Source organism: Cynocephalus volans, chromosome 12, assembly GCF_027409185.1.
Source record: "Cynocephalus volans isolate mCynVol1 chromosome 12, mCynVol1.pri, whole genome shotgun sequence".
NCBI classification, from domain to species: Eukaryota; Metazoa; Chordata; class Mammalia; order Dermoptera; family Cynocephalidae; genus Cynocephalus; species Cynocephalus volans.
This window is the reverse complement of record NC_084471.1, coordinates 87,294,720-87,316,530: the sequence shown is the minus strand read 5'-3', so window position 1 is coordinate 87,316,530 and position 21,811 is coordinate 87,294,720. Positions and strand designations below refer to the sequence as shown.

Sequence of the window (21,811 nt, the reverse complement as noted above, 5' to 3'; positions counted from 1 at the left end):
ATTTCACACCCTGTGCAACTATTCTTTAACAAAGCCTTTGACAACAACTATTTTTGCTAATTTTAGTTTGATATGTTGATGATTATTAGTTACCTATTTTACAGAAAGTGGCTTCAGATTATGCTTATATTTTTCATTAGCAGAGATGTGTTTACAGGGAACCACCCAACTATAGTACTCTCTGCTCTCCGTTCAAAGTAAAATACATTCTTTTGTTGTTATAACTCAAATACAATCTACCATGTTCTTCTCCACTGTTGTCCTATGATTTCTTTTAGGATAGGAAAATGAAAGAGAATTTAAGCACTTAAGAGAATATTCCTCCTCCAGTTGCAAACCCTGGTTTACATCCATCACAGGAGGAAAGAACCCACTTAATCTGGGAGGGTGCACTTTGCTTGAATGTTCCCTTTTGAGAAACAACAATAAAAGCAACCTGTTGAGCAGTCACTTCTAACAAAGTTGCCTATATCAGCAGTTCCAATAACCTTAAGAGAAAGAAAAGTCATTTTCCCCTTTCTGTTAATTTTGAAATAATAAATTTTCTGGCTCTATAAAATCAACATAATGACTTCTTTTGCAAGTGAATAGAAGAGAACATCAGATGATTACTTGATCCTATGTAAAATCACCCAGATGCCATTTGAACTGGGACTGATAGAAAACAATGATTGTGGACTTTAACTTTCAGTTAACTGTGGGCTTTGAGGATTATTCAAAACCTCAACTTCTCCCAAATGCTCAAGCTATAATGCAATTCTTGATCTATTGAATTCTGTAGAATGGCTGTAGTGGCTTCTATTACATGTAGATTGGATATACCCAAGAACCTTAGATATACACTTTCATCTCTGAAGGCCCTTTGCTGCAATTGTGTAAAATACTGTATCAAAGATTGTTGTTGGAAATACTGAAAGATTTCATGATACAAAAAAAATACATCGATGTCATTTAAATAGAACAAAATAGTTCTTTACTTTTCCGTGTACATTTTAACCATCTTCTCAACCAACTCGCTCAATAAATACTTCATGAAACAAACTATTTCGCACTTTGTCCCATAGATGCAATTCGCCAAACTGGTCGATTTCTCTATAGTTCTCTGGCATTCCACATACTCTATACCTTCTCCTTTATTATAGATGACATCATCTCAGCTTCTGTCATATTCACATCCAACAAACTACTGACGAGAGAGATGCAAAGATGGAGATAGGAAAGGATAAGATTTCACAGCAGGTTTGCAATCAAATGTAAAAATTGAACAAAAACTCATAATGCAGATAGGAGAAATAAAAGGAGCAATGAAGTTACATGAAGAGAAGAAATCTGGCAATAGAACCCACCCAAGACACCCAGTCGGAAAAAATAAGAACGAGTAGGAGTAACAAATTATTTTTTCTGGGAAGACTTAACTGTGTTACCATGATTTGAACATTAAATAATTTGCATGCTGCCAGATGGAGAAACTTCATGTGTGTGAGCTCACATTTCTGTCACTGTTTATACCTCCTTCTCTTCAGACAGTGCCCTGCCTTTCATTAATGAGATAAATGAGTTAATATTCATTTTTAGGTAATACTTTATTTGAGAAAGAGTCAGAGAGAAAAGAGATGGCTGACAGGGGTTGTTGACCTAAATCTGACTCTAGCTTCAACTCCATTTTCTTACCATTTCGCTGTGCAGACCAGAGCTGGCAACCTAATCATAATGGACTGGTTTTTCCTGCAAAGTAAATTTACTTGGCATTGTAGGACTATTTGGTGACCATTTGAATGAGCAGAACCTTGCAATAAGAAACCCCTACTTCTCTTTTTCAAGGTTGGTATATGATTGTCCTATCAACTTCTGTCCAGACTTGTGATTATTATTATAAAAACCACAGAATGTCAAAGCATCTTTTGATAAATTTAATTCAACCCCCTTATTTTTCATAAAAGGAAGCAAGAGGAGGTTAAGTAACTTGGCCACAGTCTCTTATGTCTATTAATTCCTTATCTAGTCTTCTATGTCCAAGAGGTCAGTCTTAGATCTGTTGGATCCTCTGATCAGACGTTCCACTTGAATGTGTGTAGATTGAAGCATTACATTCTTTATTACTAAAGGTCTTTGAACATAGTTTTAAGTGTTAAGGTAGATAATATTATTATATTTTCTTTTTTTCAATTTCTTTTCTCCATTTTCTTTTTTTTTTTTTCCTTTTTTTTTAAAAATAGACCAAGGACAATGGGGCACAGAGAGGTTAAGCAAATTTCCCAAGGTCACATAGCTAGTAAGTAGCCAAGCTAGGAGATGAACTCAGACAGTCTAATACCCAAGCTTTTGACTACTATACATTTTTGCTCTAGCTATCATTTGCATTGTTAGGAAACTAAACTAAGCCACTAAAGATAGATCATTACTTATTTCTTGTTCATTCATTTGTTCATTCATTCAGCAAATATGTTCCAGCCAGTGCTCTAAGTCCTGGTGATAAAAAAATAAACAAAACAAAGCTGTTGCTCTAATGCAGATTACATTCAAATAAGGGAGATATACTATATATATATATAATATCAGATTATGGTAAGTATTTGGGGGAAATGAAAAAGCAGGGTAAGAAGATAAAGAATGGGACACCGTTTGAAAAGGTGACCAAAGAAAGCCTCTCTGAGGTGATGCCACTTAATCAGAGGTGTGCAGGATGTGAAAGAACATGTAGACTGGTGCAGGCTGACAGAAGAACAAGTGCAAAGGCCCTGAGGTAGAAACGAGTCTGTGGGCCATAGGAACAGAGAGGGCAGCACGGCTGGAGCCTATGAATGGGGGTGGGGAATCAGAGGACAGCAGGGGCCACAGTTTCTAGGCCTGGACAAGAAGTGTGGATTTTTTCTATGTACAGTAGGAAGCCAATGGAGGGCTTGGACAGGGGAGTGATATATCCTGATTTACATTTAAAAAAAAATTTTTTCCCTGAGGAATAACCAGTAGAGGGTCAAGCATGTCAGCAAAAAGACCAGTTCAGTGGCACCTGCAGCAGTCTGGGGGAGCGTTGAAGGTTATCTGGACTAGAGTGGTAAAACCTTTAGGAACTAGTGGATTCACATCTATTTTGTTGGATAGTGAAGATGAGATATTTTGATGGAGTGTATATTGTGCTTAAGAGAGACAGAGGAATGGGAGTGCTAACTTGCAGCCATAGTTTAAAACTCCCTTCCAACTAGCACTTAAATAAAGAAGCAACAAATGCATGTGCAGAAAAGGGGGAATACATCTGATGCATAATAAAGAATTTGATTCTTGGGAGGGAGATTCTAAAACCTTTGGAATTTCCCCAATGACAGGAGTGTCTCTGTTATTCATGAGTCCCTTGGAATCCATCTGAGTTTAGACTGACAGATGAGATGACTTAGAACGGGCACTGGTCACCAGAAAGATTAACTCTGTGATTAGAGTTTTTGGGCTTTGAGTCAGCCTGGCTCCAGGGAAGGTAAGGGGGCTGGAGATTAGTTTGATTACATGGTAAATGATTAGGTTAATCAGGCCTATGTAATGAAACCCCAATAAAACTCTGTACTTTAAAGCTCAGTGGAGCTTCCCGGTTGATAAACACACACCATGCCAGGAGGGTGATGTGCCCTGTTTCCACAGGGAGAAGGCACAGAACCCTGTGGTCAAAATCCATCCAGACCTTGTCCCTCTTCCTTTGGCTGTTCCTGATCTGTATCCTTTATAACAAAACTACACTGTAAATGCAGTGCTCCTCTGAGTTCTGAGTCATTGTAGTGAGTTATCAAACCTGAAAGGGTCATGGGAACCCCTTAATTTGAAGACAGTTGGTTCAAAGTGTGGGTGGCCTGGGGACACCCAAAGTGCATTTGGCATATGAAGTAAGGGGATCTTGTTGGGAATCATGCCCTCTAACTCATGGGGTCTGCACTAACTCTGGGTGGTTAACACCAGAACTGTACTGCAGTACACCAGTTAGTATCAAAATAGCATCCCAGGCCACTGTCTCTGTACAAGACAGAATGGACTTGTGGAGAAATCTTTATCCATAGCAAGGTCCTAATGGGAAGGTGTTTTAGTCCCACCACCTCTCTGTCCTGAACAGTGAAAAAATCTACATAAATATCACATGTTAAAATTGATTTACCATACTAAAATCTCTTAACATTTCTTTTGGGTTATTTTCCCCCATGTAGAATTTCATTCAACTATAAATAGCTCCATTAACAATTTCAAATAAATCCATCTTTGTTATTACCAACTGGCAAACATGAGTCTTATGTATGATTTCCAAAACCCCCATCTTCAATTCATCAGTCTTCTCTCCTGAACCCCAGTTTTGTTGTCTCCTGGGACCAGGGAATCACTGCCGTCTGGATGGCCCATTGCCACCACACATGGAATGAGCTGGAAACCAAAGCCACTGTTTCTCTGAATGTTTGTGGGGACGGGACAACTATCAATATTTCAGTAGGTGAAAGTATTCTTCAAGTCACCCAAACTCAAAACTTTAGTCTTATTTTCCTTTCTCCTAGATCCACTGCCAACAAACAGTTTTCTTAATTTATCTTTCACCTAGAATCAAGGAGTCAAATAAGGTGCTGGAAGGTGCTGAAAGGACCTCAGAGATCAATTATTTTATCCATTTATTCAATACACATTTGTGTAGACCCTTTTTGTTCCAGAAATGGTTCTAGGTACTAGGGAAACAATGGCTAGGACAGTCAAGAATCCAGTTCCCAGGAACATGAAAACAGTAAAAAAAATAAAAATAAAAAATAAAATAGTTAAATTCACAGGCAGATAACTTCAGATAGTGGTAAGTGCTTTGGGTAAAATACGACAAGGTGCTCTTAAAGAGGGCTGGGGTCTTCTTTGGATGGGTGGGCCAGGAAAGGAGGATTTTAATTTCTGAAAATAAGCATTCCAGGTGAAGCGAACAGTGGGAGCCATCGTTGGCAGAATGGAAAACCTCACAAAGAAGACCAGGGAGGCTGAGCATAGTGAGAGAGGCTGGTGCGGGGTGGGCATGTAGACCTCCAGCCCTCCTGGGTTTGGGTGGTGGAACTAGGGTGACAGTCTGTCCTCGCTCTTGGTCAAATCTTCTTTCCACCACACCCATCCCTTCCTTTCTATTCCTGGTTCCTTCTACCACATTTTCCATCAGGGTGACGGTCACTGGTTTTCCTTCCTCAAGCCTCTTGCCCCTTCACTAAATCCTACTGTAGACTCTATGACACTGCCTAAAAATCCCATTTAAAAAAATCATATAATTCTTTTACTTAAAACTCATCAATGCCTCTCCTTTGTTTATAGGATGAAGCAGAAACTCCCTGCCCTGAGCTATTAGTTCCTGCTCCGGTTGAGCCCCAACCTCATCCAGGTGGGGGGTACACCTGCTCTCTGAGTATCAACGACTCAGACCTGCTCATTTCCTTCACACATGAGGTCCTCTTCCCAGTCTGAAGGACAGCTCTTCATCTGCAGCTCATCAGGTGTTGCTGCCTAGTGCTATCGTCTAATCTCCATGACCACATTCTCTCCCATCAGGCCCCAGAGTTCGGAAGGCAGGGAATGTCTCCATCCTTTATTTGCTACAGTATCTAATCCATTGCTATCGGCATGGTAGGCACTAAATAAAAGTTGTTGAGTAAACAATTTCTTGAGCCTTGAAATGCTATTCCAGCCTTCAAACACTCATATATATATATATTTATATATATTTATTTTTTTAATTTAACATTTACTACCTGACAGATAATGCAAAAATAGTTACATGTTTAATCCCCATAAAACTCTATATCCATTTTACAAATTAAGAACTGAGACATAGGGAGGTTCATAACCTGCCAAGGCCCCTGAAGTCCTCCAGGCCATGTCTAAACCACTACGCCACATCGTGCCTCTGACTCACATACAGCACCCTTCCAATAACTCCCTTTCAACAGTTCAGACTCTTATTTCATTCTTGTTTCTTGGGCACAAGTGAGTTACATGTGAGAAAATAAAGTGAGGCAATTGTGATACTCTCAGGTAAGAATAAATTTGATCACCCCCCACAAAATAAGTTATCTTATTAAATATTTGTTGGCACTATGTCTTTGTCTTCTAAAATGACGTTTACAAACCGGATTTAGTGCTTCCAAATGGTACCAGGCCTCAGCTCGGGGGAACAGGAATTCTCCCAGGCCTCGAGGCACCTCGAGGTGCAGCCTGAGACAATGGAAATTTCCTAACACCCCATCAGAATAACAGTTTAATTTCCTCTCAGAGTGTTTGGCTCCTCAGCCAGTCAGTAAACGTATTCTTCAAGTTACCCAAACTCAAAACTTTAGACCTCTTTTCCTTTCACCTAAATCTCTTGTCAGCAAGTAGGTTGTCAGCAAAGGTCTTAGAGGAAAATTCATGGTCTGACCCTCATCGGGCTTGTCCTACTGAAAAGCGTGCAGCACAGAGTTGTCAGCATGTGGACCATGAGTGGACCATCAGGATTGAACAGCCAGACTCCAGCCAGGGGGAGCCAATCCATACATGAGCTCCCAGTGAGTAAGATGGAGACAGTCAGATTCTGACAATGCCAAAACTCCTGCCACAGGTGCTTCCAGTTTGTAATATAAAGCACATATTAACATATCCTACATCTGATGTAAACAGGTATTTTAAATACCAAAATTATCAGAATTTTAGAACCAGGATAAAAGAGCCTCTGAAAATCACTTAGATTCTCTTTATGAATGAGGACTTCACAAAAGTCAAGTCTCTTCTCAAAGCCACAGGTCTACTTAGTAGAACCAGGACCAAGGGACTTTATATCACAACTTGGCACCAAGAGAGCTAAAAGAAAACCCTGGGTAATTATCTCTTTGAAAACGTACAGGTCCCTTTGCAAATAAACCACCTCTGAAGGTAGCTCTTTTTGAATTTCAGATTCTGGTGAATGGGTATTTTTTGTCTGTCGTGCTTGAATTGCTCATCAGTAATCTCACAGAATAACATAAACACTTTGAAACTTTTCTTCAGAGTTAATAATTACAGTAGAGCAGCAATGCAGAAAGAAACTTAGAGCCAGAATATTATTTCTAAAGCAAAAATGCGTGCTTTATACTGGAAGTTTTTCAAATGCTGGAAAAAATGGAAAAGGCGATGACATGATTGAAAAATGTGGCAAGTTCTTCACTTGAAGTAGCCTAAACTGTATTCTTTGGAAAATGAAATAAACCTGTCGCTCCCATCGCATGCCTAGGAGAAGGCAAAACCTGCCCCGACCCCCCAAGGAGAAGATGTATGTGAGCTAGATAAAATTTGTTCTTACATAATTTGATTCTGACTCATTTTAGTTCCTGTCACTCCTTTTCACAGTGTGTCTGTCCCCATGCCCTCTCTGGGACACTCCAGATGGTTTCACACCATCTGGAGGTTTTTCCTTTCTTTGTGGGAAGATCTGTCTTAAAACCACTTGTAAAACTCAAATGGATTCCATGGTCTGGCCCTATATTTGGTTCTAGCAATTCAAATATTTAAGTAAGCCCCTGACTTTGGGTTTAACAAAGGAACAAATACCAAATGGATTTGAGTTTGGGTCCCATAACAATATAGGATGTTCGTTTCGCCTGACCTTTTTCCCGGGGGTAACACTCACTATTTAACTACGTAAAAACTGTAGACTTGTTTAGGATGTACCTTTTGCTCTAAACAGTAAAATCTGTGACAAGCCATACCTGTCCGGAACTCCTCCCCACATCTTTGCAGGGACCAGCATAGTGCCTAGGACGTCATAGGTGGTAAGAATGTATTGAACAAATGAAAGTTGACTGTTGCTTAACCTATAAAAAGAACACTACATGGAATCAGTAAAATGTATGAACATCAAATGGCTTAAGAATGTTTTGAATCTGCAAAGTAGTCTTTAAATTTTGCCATATTATTTTAATTAGCCTAATATTTGAAGTAAAAGCAGAATGATCAGACATTTGTTGAGCAATAACCATGAGCCAGACACCATGTTAGGCATGGGGATATATGTGATTTTGTTTAATCCACACAGGCATCCTAGCAAAGAGGAGTATTATCTCCATTTATGGATGTGGAAACAGACTCAGAGAGGTGCTTACCTCAGATGCTGTGATTTCAAAACACCTTGATCTCTAAATCCCATAAAAGTAGCAGACTCCATTAACATGATATTAAATGACTAATCTATGAAACACAAGTGCTGAATCGCTTTTGTAAAATTCAGCAATTATTTTTCAGAAATTCCCTTAGATAAAATTAGTCCAAAATCCTATGAAAATTCTCTTGCCTGATAACTTTACCTAACACAAGAGTAGCATTCCAGCTTAATTTCCATCTTAACTAATTACTCATAATATGGCATGGGCAATGCCAGTCTATCGAAACCCATTAGACAAAAGTTGTGTGGCTTTACGGTATACAGTTTTCATTCCCACAACTTTCATGGCATCCGTTACTCTCTGGAAGAAAGCCAGAGTTTCTGAGCAAAATGTATCAGTCCTAACAATGTGGGCATTATTATTCCAGAAAGCCAACTGAGAATTGAACAAGATCTTACAGTAATGACTAGAACTGGAAAATAAGAATCTTCTTCAGCACAGCAGAAAGACATCTTTTTATTAAGATTATGAGAATCAGAGATGGGAAGATCCCTTTATAAGTTTAAAATAAATGACTGAGGACAGGTCACTATTTTGAAAAAGTTTCTATATATTGGACAAATCCAAGTTATTTTGCTCTAAACTTTTGGGTTTGAAGCATAATTCCATACTAAAACTTATTAATCGATGTTGGGTAACAAGATATCCACAAACTGACCAAATCCTTCTAGTTTCACCAGCTAACTAAAAGCTAAAATCCTCTTTCAGAGCCCTCCTGTGAAAATTGTTTTTCTCCTCTCTGGTTCTACTTTTTGAGGAGTAAAATCTGGGGGGCAGACTCTTGACATTGTTACTATTATCATTATTATTATTAAGTAATAGTTACAGGTCTGTGCCCTTCTAAGAGCATAATTTCTCTAATTTACTCACTCCACGTGGTCTCCCTTAGATTATCCCAATCTGTGATTTCAACTACCAAGTACATGCCAGTGACTTGTAGACCTTTGTGATCATTTAACAAATCTTTATTGAGTATCTGCTATATACCAGGCACTGTTCTATGCTTCTGGGATATCCTAGTGCATAAAAGAAACTAAAATATTCTCTAGTGGATTGTCCTTTTTAGACTTCTCACCTGAATTCCAGACCCATGTATTTAGTTTCTTGTTGGAGCTATGCACTTGGACAGTATAAGCCAAGCTGAGATGATCAGATCTCCTCAACTTACTCCTACGGAACCCTTAGCCCCTTCCCACTCACCCCCCCCCCTTTTGGTGCCAGAGACTGAAACCACCTTCCCCTTATCTTCATTAAAACCTCTACTTTAATTTTTTTGTATCCATCATTTCTTCTCAATTTCCATTGGCATTTCCTTAGTATCAGTTCTTATTATTGTTGCTGGGTAATAAATCTACCTGCTTTTTTTTTTTTTTCCTTTCTCTAAGATGTCCCTCTTGAATCCATTTCTTACACTGCCATGGAGCATGCTTTCTTTTTTTTTTTTTTTTTTTTTTTTTTAAATTTTATTTTGTCGATATACATTGTAGCTGATTAATGCTCCCCATCACCAAAACCTCCCTCCCTTCTCCCTCCCCCCCTCCCCCCCAACCATATCCTTTCTGTTTGTTTGTTGTATCAACTTCAAATAATTGTGGTTGTTATATCTTCTTCCCCCCCCCCCCGGTTTGTGTGTGTATGTGTGTATGTGTGTGTGTGAATTTATATATTAATTTTTAGCTCCCACCAATAAGTGAGAACATGTGGTATTTCTCTTTCTGTGCCTGACTTGTTTCACTTAATATAATTCTCTCGAGGTCCATCCATGTTGTTGCAAATGGCAGTATTTCATTCGTTTTTATAGCTGAGTAGTATTCCATTGTGTAGATGTACCACATTTTCCGTATCCACTCATCTGATGATGGGCATTTGGGCTGGTTCCAACTCTTGGCTATTGTAAAGAGTGCTGCGATGAACATTGGGGAACAGGTATACCTTCGACTTGATGATTTCCATTCCTCTGGGTATATTCCCAACAGTGGGATGGCTGGGTCGTATGGTAGATCTATCTGCAATTGTTTAAGGAACCTCCATACCATTTTCCATAGAGGCTGCACCATTTTGCAGTCCCACCAACAATGTATGAGAGTTCCTTTTTCTCCGCAGCCTCGCCAGCATTTATCGTTCATAGTCTTTTGGATTTTAGCCATCCTAACTGGGGTTAGATGGTATCTCAATGTGGTTTTGATTTGCATTTCCCGGATGCTGAGTGATGTTGAGCATTTTTTCATATGTCTGTTGGCCATTTGGATATCTTCCTTAGAGAAATGCCTACTTAGCTCTTTTGCCCATTTTTTAATTGGGTTGCTTGTTTTCTTCTTGTAAAGTTGCTCTATTAGAACTAAAGAAGGAAATAGACACTAATACCATAATAGCAGGGGACCTGAACACTCCACTGTCAATATTAGACAGATCATCTAGGCAAAGAATCAGTAGAGAAACACAAGATCTAAACAAGACTCTAGACCAATTGGAATTGGCAGATATCTACAGAACATTCCACCCAACAACCTCAGAATATTCATTCTTCTCATCAGCACATGGATCATTCTCCAGGATAGATCACATATTAGGTCACAAATCAAGTCTCAATAAATTCAAAAAAATTGGAATTATCCCATGTATCTTCTCAGACCACAATGGATTAAAACTAGAAATTAATAACAAACAAAACTCTGGAAACTATACAAACACATGGAAATTAAACAGCATTCTACTTAATGACATATGGGTCCAAGAAGAAATCAAGCAGGAAATCAAAAAGTTTATTGAAACTAATGAAAACAATGATACATCATACCAAAACCTGTGGGATACTGCAAAAGCAGTATTGAGGGGAAAATTTATTGCATTAAATGCTCACTTCAGAAGAATGGAAAGATGGCAAGTGAACAACCTAACACTTCACCTTAAAGAACTAGAAAAACAAGAACAATCCAATCCTAAAGTTAGCATGCTTTCTAAAATGCAAATCTGACCCTGTCTCTTTGGTTTGGCTTTAATATCATTTCAGGGCTTCCCTCTGCTTTGGGGATAAAGTAAAACTTTCTGTGCATGTAAGGCCCTTTGTGGTCTGGCTCCTGGCCTTCGTTTCACCTGCTGCCCGCCTGGGTGGCCTCGCTTCTTCTCCAGACACACCCATCAGCTCCCACTGTCCATCCCACCGTCACTACCTGACTCAACTCGGACATCCAGGCACAACCCCCATGGAGCTGCTTTCCCAGGCCCTCTGCCCGACAGCAGCCCCCACTACTGCATCCTGTTAGCATCACCCCTTCTTTGTATTTTTTGTCTTCTTTATTTCACCAAAGCTTCCCAGGGAGAGTTAGGGTGTGTCTGCCTCGACGCTGAGTCCCTAAGAACACAGTGAGCACCCAGCCTGTGTTTGTTGAATAAACACAGCTTTAAAAAATGGAAAATGATTTATGGGTCTGCATTTTCAAAGCATTCTAAATCATACCTCCACTATCATAGCTTAGAGACTAAGATTCTAGTTCCAAAAAATACTGGAGAAGCAGAAAGAACTTCTTTCCAAAGGATATCTTTTGATGTTAACTTTTGAGTTTTTTCTCTACCTTTTCTCTAATACTTGATTTACATATATTTGACTTTAGTCAAATTCTACCTGATTCTTCACTAAGAGAAAGCATAGTTAAGGTAAAATCATAAACACAGGTCCCAGAAAGATCTATGTTTGGACCCTGGTTCAAGTACGTAGGTGCTGATATTTACTGTGTATTTATGAGTAATACATTTCTCTGAGCCTCAATTTACATAAAATGGGTATAATTATATAACATGCAAAGCTGCTGGCACACATTATACACTTAGTTTCCTTCATTTTTCTCATACTTTATCTTTAAGACCCACACTTTGCCTGGAATATATCCCCCTCCATTCCTTCTGTCAAAATCCTCATTTTAAAGGCCCAACTCTCCTTGTAATCTTTTCTGTGAAACTGTCCCTAGTGCCATGAGCCAGAAATAACTGTCCTGTTCTCTGTGCTCTGGTGGCTCTCTGTCTTACTTATTTTGTTCATCAAATCTATGCTGAGTGCCTACTATGTGCCGGGTATTCATTTAGGTGCTGGGAACACGGGCAGGGAACAAAACAGATGTAGAAATGCCCTAATGGAGTGTATGTTCTAATGGTGAAGAATAAACATGTCAGTAAGTACAAAAACAACATGAGGTTGGATTAATGAAAATGTTAATGGAAATAAAGGATGACAGAGCAGAAAGTAACCAGAGTGGGTGTCAGGGGAGGCACAGGCCCACACAGAGTTGCGGGCCAAGCAGACGGCGCACACGTGCAAAGCTCTGATCAGAAAAAGCATGGCATTTTTGAGAAAAAGAAAAGGGCCAGTGCAGCTGAATTATAGTCGGCTAAGGAAGGTGGGATGAAATGAGGTTGGCAAAGTAGGCTGGGGCCAGACTCCATAAGGGGCTCATAAAGGGTTTGGATTTTGTTTGAACTACCATGGAAGGGTTTTTAAGCAGGGGTGCCAACAGTGGAATTTAAGATTTCTCTGGCTGCTGAGTGTTTGTGTGTCTGTTCTATCTCTCACCAGAGTTCTGATCTGCGCCATAGTTGCTGGTGCAGATAGCCATCCTTCCCTGAAGGTGGTTCTGCAAGGGCAGTGCAGCTGCCCCCTTGGCTACAACTGTAGTAACTGTGATTATAACCCTTCTAATCTTTGTAGGAAGCATGCAGTTGCCATCTGGCTCTGAACAAGCTCTTTCTTTGCTATTTGAATTCCTCACAGGCCTTCCTGCCATTTTAGGGTTGTCAACTGACTTCCTGTCTCCTTCCCAGGTCTATCCCCTGCCCTAAGGACTGAATTTTTGTAGTCCCTCTCCTGTAAGGCATGATGTGCAGCTGCTGAGAGGGCTGGGTGCAGCCAGCCTTGCCTGTTCTCAAAGGAACCACGGCTTCTAGCTTTACAGGTTGTACAGAATCAAATACTAATAACATTTATGGACCACTTGCATGTGCTGGCACATTATAAACACAGCATCCCTTTGGGTAAGTTACCAGTCCTCTCTAAGCCTCGGTTTCCTCATGTGTAGAATGGGGATAATAATAACAAGATCTGCCTCCTAGGGTTTTTATGAGGCTTTGAAAGAGATCGTGCACATCAAACACTTAGCACAGCACCTGCACATAGTCAGCACTCATCTGATGTTGGTTTTATTGGTGGTTGTGTTGTCAGCATGTGCAATTTTACTGAGTCCTCACAGCAACTCTGCAAGGAAAGTGTTATTTATATCCAGGACCAGTAAACAGCTGGTATGCAGAGATATGGCTTAAATACTGCAGTACTTCCTGATTGTCAATTAGCCACTGTCCCAAGCCCTCCAATTACTCCCACCCCTTAGTCCCTCACAGCCTTATTGGCCCTGGTCTTCCCCCGGGATCCCTGCCATGCCCCCTCCCACCATTCAGTAACTAAAGGGTTAAGGCCTTGTATAGCAGAAGACCTCTAGGGTACTACCTCAGTTCAGCTGGCTTCTTTTCTGAGTTCTATCTGGCTGTTCATACATATTTTATCAATAGGTAAATTGAGGTGCAGAGGTGATAAATAAAATCATCAGTCTTGTAAATGGAAGTCCTGAGAAATCAAACTTCAAATTCTAATGCCCAGGTTTATTACACTGAGCTTCTCATTAAACACTGATTAGAAAAGCTAACAAAAGACACTCTGTCTTCTTGAACTCTGGACAATCACTGATCACCTGGGCACCAGCAGATGCAGTTTCAAATGAATTCAGGAAGTAACCTAGGACATGTCAGAGTCAGCGCCCTACCCACCTGCCGTTGCCTTTATTCCCCATCCCACTTCTGTCCCTGGAAATCATGTCAAAACCATTTGATCCAAATCCTTTCACCCTCATTCCCAGCACTGGAATAGAGTCTTTGAGATGAAGACTTCACACAGCCATGCTGTTAAGTACGTGCCATTTCTGTCCCTATTTCAGACTACAAAGAGGATCAGAGAGATGTTAACATATGTGCAACAATATGGCAATTCGTGGATCTTACATAGAAAACAAGAATAATGTAGAGGATAGATCCCACCATGACAATGAAATGTAGAGTTGGGAATTTAAAAAGATCCCTCTTAAATTGAAGACACATGTCTAGACTTAAAATGTGGGAAGTAAAGGTGGTGTCTCCTTGAATGCATGCACTTCTTAATTGTACATTCTGAGCTGCAAAGACCCCCTCGGCTTGCCTTGAAATGTAAACATTTTAAAAAGTGCCTTATTAAGTTCTGAGGTCTCTAAAATAGTTAAAAACTGAGCATTTACATAATTGGCTTAATTAGATCCAATTACACAATTAGTGTAAATTAGAAATAATAGAATCATAACATATAATTTCATAATTATGACACACAATAATAATGCAGTAATTAAGTTGGAAAATGGTGCTAAGGCAAGAGGGGTGCATATAAATCTTAGAGGATGCAATGTCTTTCCTGAGCTCCAACATCTTCCCCTCCAATAGTTAGTGCTCAAAAATGTGGTTTAACTAAACAAGAATTGATTTTGAGTTCCACACTCAGAAAACAACATCTGGAAAATTGTTAGTTCTTTTCCCTCCTTATCTAGCTTAAGTAATGGGTGACTAGATGGCTAGATTTCTTTCCATCTCATTAGAAGAATGCCTCTCTTTCTAAGGTCGTAACAAATTACTGCAAGGAAGAATTCATTCTTAAGGGTGAGTTATGCTGAAAAACCCATCAAAGCACATACCTGCCCCTCTGCTAGGAGAGTCGCTGGAGGCATACTCCTGAGGATGTGTGTGGGAAAGAGGGGATGGGCTGAAGAAACGTTACCAAAGAGACCACAGAGGGATTAAAGTGCCTCGTCTTCCACATCAGGCACCCGATTTTTAATAATTCATTCATTACACTTGGTTCAGGTGACAATGACACGACCTTGCCTGCTGCACCTTTATCTTCTGATTTTAAAAGAGGGGAAAGACAGCATTTGACTAATGAGAAATTCATGTGCCAATCTCTTACAGCTATTTTGATGTATCCTTTCTGTAAATAATGTGCAATTACCAGAGAGCTAAGAAGAAATCATTCATTGATTAATTCACCCTTTATTTTATTTATGCATTTAATATATATTTTGAGTTTCCTGGGGGAAGAAATGATTTCTTACCTATCCTTACACATCAAACCTTTGGCACAGCTTCTAGCGTAGAGGAAACCCTCTATGTTCACGGAATTGCTTTTTGTGCAGAACAAAGAGCTATTCTGTATCTGGTTATGGCCTTCAAGAAACTTAAAATAATTTTTTGTGTTAAGATAGAAAATTAGTTTGTTAACAAAAAATATGACTTAAGTTGTCGTAGCTGGCATTGCCATGATATCAGAAGCAGTTTGTAGGCAACAGTTAAATAAGTAGAAGTTAAAAGGAGAAAGTGGTCCCCAAAAACCCACGGTCATGGTTGGGGGAGAGTGGCCAGCCAGGGTTTCTGCAACAGTCCAGTGCTATCAGGACACCTGGGAGGCAGCAGTTCTGTGAGCATGCAGGGTACCTGCTTTTACATGCACCTCTGGTTTGGATCCCACTCTTTGTCAAATTAAGTAGTAAATATCCCCCATAGGCCCCTAACATACCTCAGCAAATGAATACTGAAAATCTGAAAATGTCCCCAAATGTTAGAGAACATCTAAAATCCCTGGACATCTTTTTCTGATGATCTTTGTTTTGTTTGTTCTTCCTCAGTCATCATCCTTTGGGTAATGGAAGAAGCAAGGGGCTTAGTGATGCCCAAAGGCCATTACTAGTACCAGATGGAGGACTTATCCTTTTATACCCTTCCTTTAGCTTATTGGATTCCCTTTCATTTTTTTACTTTCCTGTATGGTCCCTCTTTTTCCCTTCTCATTTTCTGTTCCCAATAAATACCAGCTCAAAATATCAATTTTTTTTTTTAATCAAAAATGAGGGCTTGCTTGCCAGAAGACAATACATTCTTAAAATACCTTGATCTACTCACATCTCCCCTAACAATATCCCAGAAGATGCTTTGTGTTAATTCATACATTCAGACAGTAGCTATTTAAACAGCTTGGTTTAGAGTTTGAAGGCAAGGATAAGGAAGTTTTAAGCTTCAACTATTATTTTGGGCTCTTTACCCTATCACTGTGTGAATGCAAAGGCACAGATGTGTTTCCTATGATTCTAACTCCTAGAAGCAATATATGACTTTGTTTACAATGTATGTTTTAATGGATATTAGTATAAATATTCCTTACTGACATGGTAATAAAGTTGAAGTTCTAGAGATATAAAAATATGCAGAGGGAGAAATATCCCCAAAACTTGTTATACTCTTGTTTTTCCCATATCAACAAAAGGTGGGAGACATTTTCTAAGGGTCCCAAGGTACGAACCAGATTTACTTAAACAGTGAAGCAGAATTCAGATGAGTTGTTTCATGAACAAATGTCAGGAACGTCCTCATTTTCTTCTGCATAATCCTTGAGGGTAAAAGCTTCATCAATTATGAAGAATTTTAAACTTCTTCCAAAGCCCTATTGATAAACAAGCACCTAAATCAACTTGGTACATGAACCTATTTTTAAAGAGCAAAAATAAGAGTGGCAGGAAAATGTCTGGGAAGATTTCCCGCCAAACAGTTAAGAGTAGTTACCTCTGGAGTGCAGAAAGGAAAGAACTATAGCCTTTGAATGGAGCTGTAGACCTGCCGCAACTTCTATGTGCTCTACAATTGTAGCTCTCTCTAGGAGGATCAGGATTGCAAGGCTATAATCCCCACACAGCCTGGAGTAACAGGTTTTCTAATTTGGGTTTGTCAGCTACAGACGTTTCATTTTCCAAAAAGGTTATTTCAGTAAATGAACAATCTTTCATGCCAACGACTTTTTGTTTCCTTCAAGACCTGAGCTACTATCACTCTTCCTTCTCTCAGTCATCAGAATTCAGGAACAGGCTCTGTTCTCTTGGATGTGCACTGCTTGGAGGCGAATAAGACGTTTCGTGTTGGAAAAAGCTTGGAAGCTCTCATCCCTCCTGTCATGGTTCTGGAGAGAGCTCTGACAGAAGAGGATGAGCAGAAACACTGATCAGTACTTGGAGACTTAAAAATTCAAGTACAAGAGCCTGGTAAAACGCTGCTTTTAATGTTAAGGCTAAAGATGGGTCAACATTTTCACAGTGGTCTTCTCTTAAGGTAAAAAGCCACCTGGCAATTTCCACATTACGAACTCCAGAGGCTTTGACCTGCCTCTTCTCGGGGCCTGTTTGCAGCAGTCGAGGCTGTGCATGGAACTCTGTCTGACGTGGACGCGCTCGTCTCTTGGCTTTGGACGCACTCTGCTCTCTGGGCCTGCCTTGGCCTTGTCGTCTTCGTTTCTACCTGTTCTACTGTCTTCCTTCTTTTTGTTAAACGGGGGTTCCCCAGGTTCCGTCTCAGGCTTTCTCTTCTCTCTCTACACTTTCTCCCACCATTCTCTAACCCAATGGCTCCAACGGTCATTCTGTGTCGTCAGTCACATTGAAAACCGTCATTTACTGAGTGTCCCTACATGTACATATCTCACTGAGCTTACAACACTCCTGTGAGAGATACAGCGGTTTCTCCATTTTGGAAGAGGAAGTAGAGGCTTAGGTGGGTTCCAAGACTCACCCATAATATCTAAGACCACCCACCAGATACGTAACAGAGCCCAGGTTTGACCTGTCTGGCTCTAGGGCTGATGCTGTTTCCACTACACCATTCTCCTAATCCATGACTCCTGGCACCAAGTCTCACTTCAAAATCAACAAGGCTTCTTCTCTGACCAGCTTCTCCTCCAAACGAAAAGACTTCTGGAAACTGACCCACCACCAGGCTCCCAATGGCAGGCGTCCTTGGCTCCCCTTGCTCCATTCCACCTCCCTTGCTCCTCCCATGTCTGCCACCCCAATCCCATCCATCGCCAAATACCATCTCTGACTTGATCTTTCCACTCTCCAAACCAGCCTGTGCACCACTGCCTATGTCCTAGGCCACATGATATCCTGAGTTATAACCTTCAGTGGCTTCCCAGTGCAGATGACACTAAGTCCAAATGCCTACATTCATTACTCAAAAGGCCAATCCACTTTTCCTGTCATATCTCTGAGGTCTTTCATATAAGTGGACAATGTGCCAATGAATCTGGGCAGCTAACAAGCACCCAGTGTCTGATGTCTGAGCTCCCATTTTTATGCCTTTGTTCAGGAGGCTCCCTCTTACAGGAACCCACCCTTATCCAGTATTATCCTGCCCTGTCTGGTATATTGCCTGCATCACTCACATGTGCACACACCCACACCAATCCTCCTCTACCCCTCCCAGGCAGATGTCATTCTACATCTTCAAGCCTTCACAGATTTTTCTCTTACTAAGCTCTAAGTTCCTTGGCAGAGGGAGAATGTATCAGACTCTACAGTGTATCACACAAATCTTTTAGTCCAAGGGACATAATAGGACCCCAGTAAATATGTATTGGTTAAATTTACTCAAACTTTGATAAAATATGGTAACATGAGGTCACATTCTAAATGTAATACATTTTACCCCCTAGCAAGGAGAAACAAAATGTTTCTCACAAAGAGATCAAGAATGTGCAAATAATGGTTACGAATGCATATCCTTAAAATGGTTACCTTTTTTCCCCCTGATTTAGAAGGGAGGAGAGAGCAGAAAAACAAAAATGGAGAAAGAGAAACAATATTAGGTCTGTCAAGTAAAGAACGTAGAGAAAACAACTTATAGTAGGACGCAAGTCAATAATAAAAAAGCATGAAAACTGCCAAGCTCTAAAAATTCAATTTACCTGTAACTCTCCTGTGACACATAAGTAGTGACAGGGAAAGTCTATTACTATACTAACTTGTACTTGTTAATACGTTACCCTCTGGAAAATGTTCTTTAGTTGCTCTCTATGTTGTAGTCTGTATTTTCATAAGTAGATGACAAGCTCCCAGAGGGAAGGATATAGAGCCACTATCACCAGCTCTCCTGACACCTGGGGATTCGTGCTTATAAATGTTTTCCTTAGGACCAAGCAGCAAGGAGGATCATGTTTTCTAAGGCCTCTTTCTCCAATAGCAAATACAATTTCTGTAGGATGATTTTTAAGGAAAAACTCCTATAGTTTATTATAAGAATACAAAAATTTATATCAGATGCAATGATACAATGTGTGTCTAGATACACTACATTTACAACTTTGTCTTCCTTTTAGGCCATTAGTTTAAATTTTCTACAAAACAGAAGAAACTGCAAATCACGGAGAGCCATACCCACTGTATTGATCTTAACGAGGAGTTAGAAGTAACTGGATATGGCAGGATCAATGGAAATCCATCATCAACATTGATAAATCAACCCACAGTGTGTACTGATAAGAAACCAGTGCTTTCCCATTAGGACTGAACATCATACTCCCCCCAAACACAATTCAATTTCTTAAAATCTTGATTTTTGAAATTCAAGGAATTTTTTGAAAGTATGAATCTTCCATTTGTATTTGACAATGGGAAAGTTCCAGGTTCTGGGAATTAGGATATCAGCAATGACAAAGGCATGAGGTCAGAAGGTGACGACAACACTGAGATGGTGCTATTCACTGCACAGAGAATCCTTCAGTAGACACCTGTGCACGTGAGAATTTGGTTTGAATAACCAAGAAGTCTACTGGGAGTCAATGATTTAGCCAGTATAGAGGTGCTTCAATGACTGACAGCCCTGTTGAAGAGTTAATAAAAAATGATGGCTAGAGCCTGTATATTTTGGGAGGAGAGTAAGGTAAAGAAGGTGAAAGCATATGAAATGCAATATAGTCACAGATGAAAACCCTCTAATCACTCACCATGATCATTTGAGCCACATAACTTTCCGGTCCAGTGTATTCTGTTGGGTCCTTAACTTTCACCAGGACGATGAAGTACAGATAATGCCACATATTGTGTTCTGACTTAATGTGTTCCTCAAATGAAACAGTTTTATTATCAAACTTGTCCCTCTCGAGTCCTAAAAAACACAAGAAACACAATATATTTAATTTGTCACTTAAGCAGCACTTACTTCTTAGCATAAAAACAAATGATAACAATTATTGTGGAAAAAAATGCTTTCTGTAAGAGTGTGCCAATTTAAAATGTTATGATTAAAAACAACATGGTACAAAAGACCTCCAGAAAAAAGGCCAGAGTTTATAGATTTCTTCCCAACTAACATTTGTTTTTTTCCCCGTGCATCCTTGGGAATGCATAGTCCTATTATAGATGTAAAATTTGCAGATAATTTTAAATATAGCTGTATCAAAATTATCAATTTAAACTGGACCACAAGTCTAAAAAAAAGAGGTAAGAATGATTATGCAAGAAAAGACATGCTTGCTAATCAGGACAGAAAAAAAAAATGTCATTTTATCCAAGAACTTAGGTTAAAAGACAGAAGGCAGCTGGGAGAGTCATCTCTTCAAAACTACTTGCAATCAGTGAAGGGCAAGTGAAAGTAGACAGCCATGCACGCTGAAGGCAACGAGGACTCTCACACCACGCCAGCCCTCTACACTACCCCGTTCCAGGTGTTGTTGGAAGGGGAGGGTCTGTCAATTTCCAGGGCACATTTGCAGCCTCTGGAAGGATGTCGAAGAGCAGATCTGAGTAGCAAAATTCTTTTCTTTCAAAGTTGAAGAGTGGATGAAAGAAATAAACGGAGATGATGAAAAACATCTATGGAAAAATGAATTTGATAGCCAAGTAAAATGGGATATTGGGACTCAGTCTGGTTTTGCAGTTCAGATATCGAAGAAGAAACCAGGAAATTAAATTCCAATCCCGGCTACTCTTTCTCTAAGCATTTTTTTAAAAGGCCATTCAGGCATGTAAAAGACCCTTTAAATAATAAGATACAAAGCACAACAAATAAAAGATCTGTCCTCAATGAAGGGGTGACCTTTTAATGTACATTATTGGTTATTTTTATGGAAAATACCATAAAGTTCAGCTGGCTGATGGCTATGTCTCATCATATTTGACTATCATCAACTCAGCATGCCCCGAATAAGCTCCAGTTCTCTTCCCCACATCTTCTCCACCCACGGGCCTCCTCTTTTTATTTGATGGCAACTTCATTTTTCCAGTTGTTCAAGCCAAAAGTCTAGGCAGCAGCCTTGAATCTTCTCTTTCTCTCATACCACATCTAATCCATGTTGAAATACTTTTGGCTCTACTACAAAAATTATCCTGAATCTGACCACTTCTCACCACCTCTGGGGCCACCACTCAGGTCTGAACCACTATCATCCCTCATCTGGATGACTGAAATAGCCTCCCGGACTGCCCTGTTTCCACCTTTCCTCCCTGTGGCCTCTTTTCAACGCAGCAGCCAGAGTGATCCTTTACAAACTGAGATGGTGTCTCTCCTCTGCTGCAAACCCTGCAGTGGCTCCTCACCAACTCAGGGTGAAGGTCAAAGTCCTTACAATGACCTACAAGTAGGGTTGCTAGATAAAATACAGGATGCCCAGTTTGAATTTCAGATAAACAATGAATAATTTTTTAGTATAAGTGTGTCCCATGCGATAGTTATTTGCCAAATCCTATGTGATTCGGCCTCATGGCCACGCTAAGCTT

The 21,811-nt window shown here is 39.9% G+C and overlaps 1 protein-coding gene across 1 annotated transcript in view; it reads right to left on the bottom strand.

The window, feature by feature from the left end:
* Positions 1 to 21,811, bottom strand: part of ITPR2 (inositol 1,4,5-trisphosphate receptor type 2) — a 487,108-nt gene that overhangs the window by 25,889 nt on the left and 439,408 nt on the right. Inside the window, exon 55 of the mRNA XM_063115575.1 lies at positions 20,041 to 20,201. Within this exon, the coding sequence (XP_062971645.1) occupies positions 20,041 to 20,201 (161 nt within the window). The remainder of the gene's footprint in view (positions 1 to 20,040; positions 20,202 to 21,811) is intronic.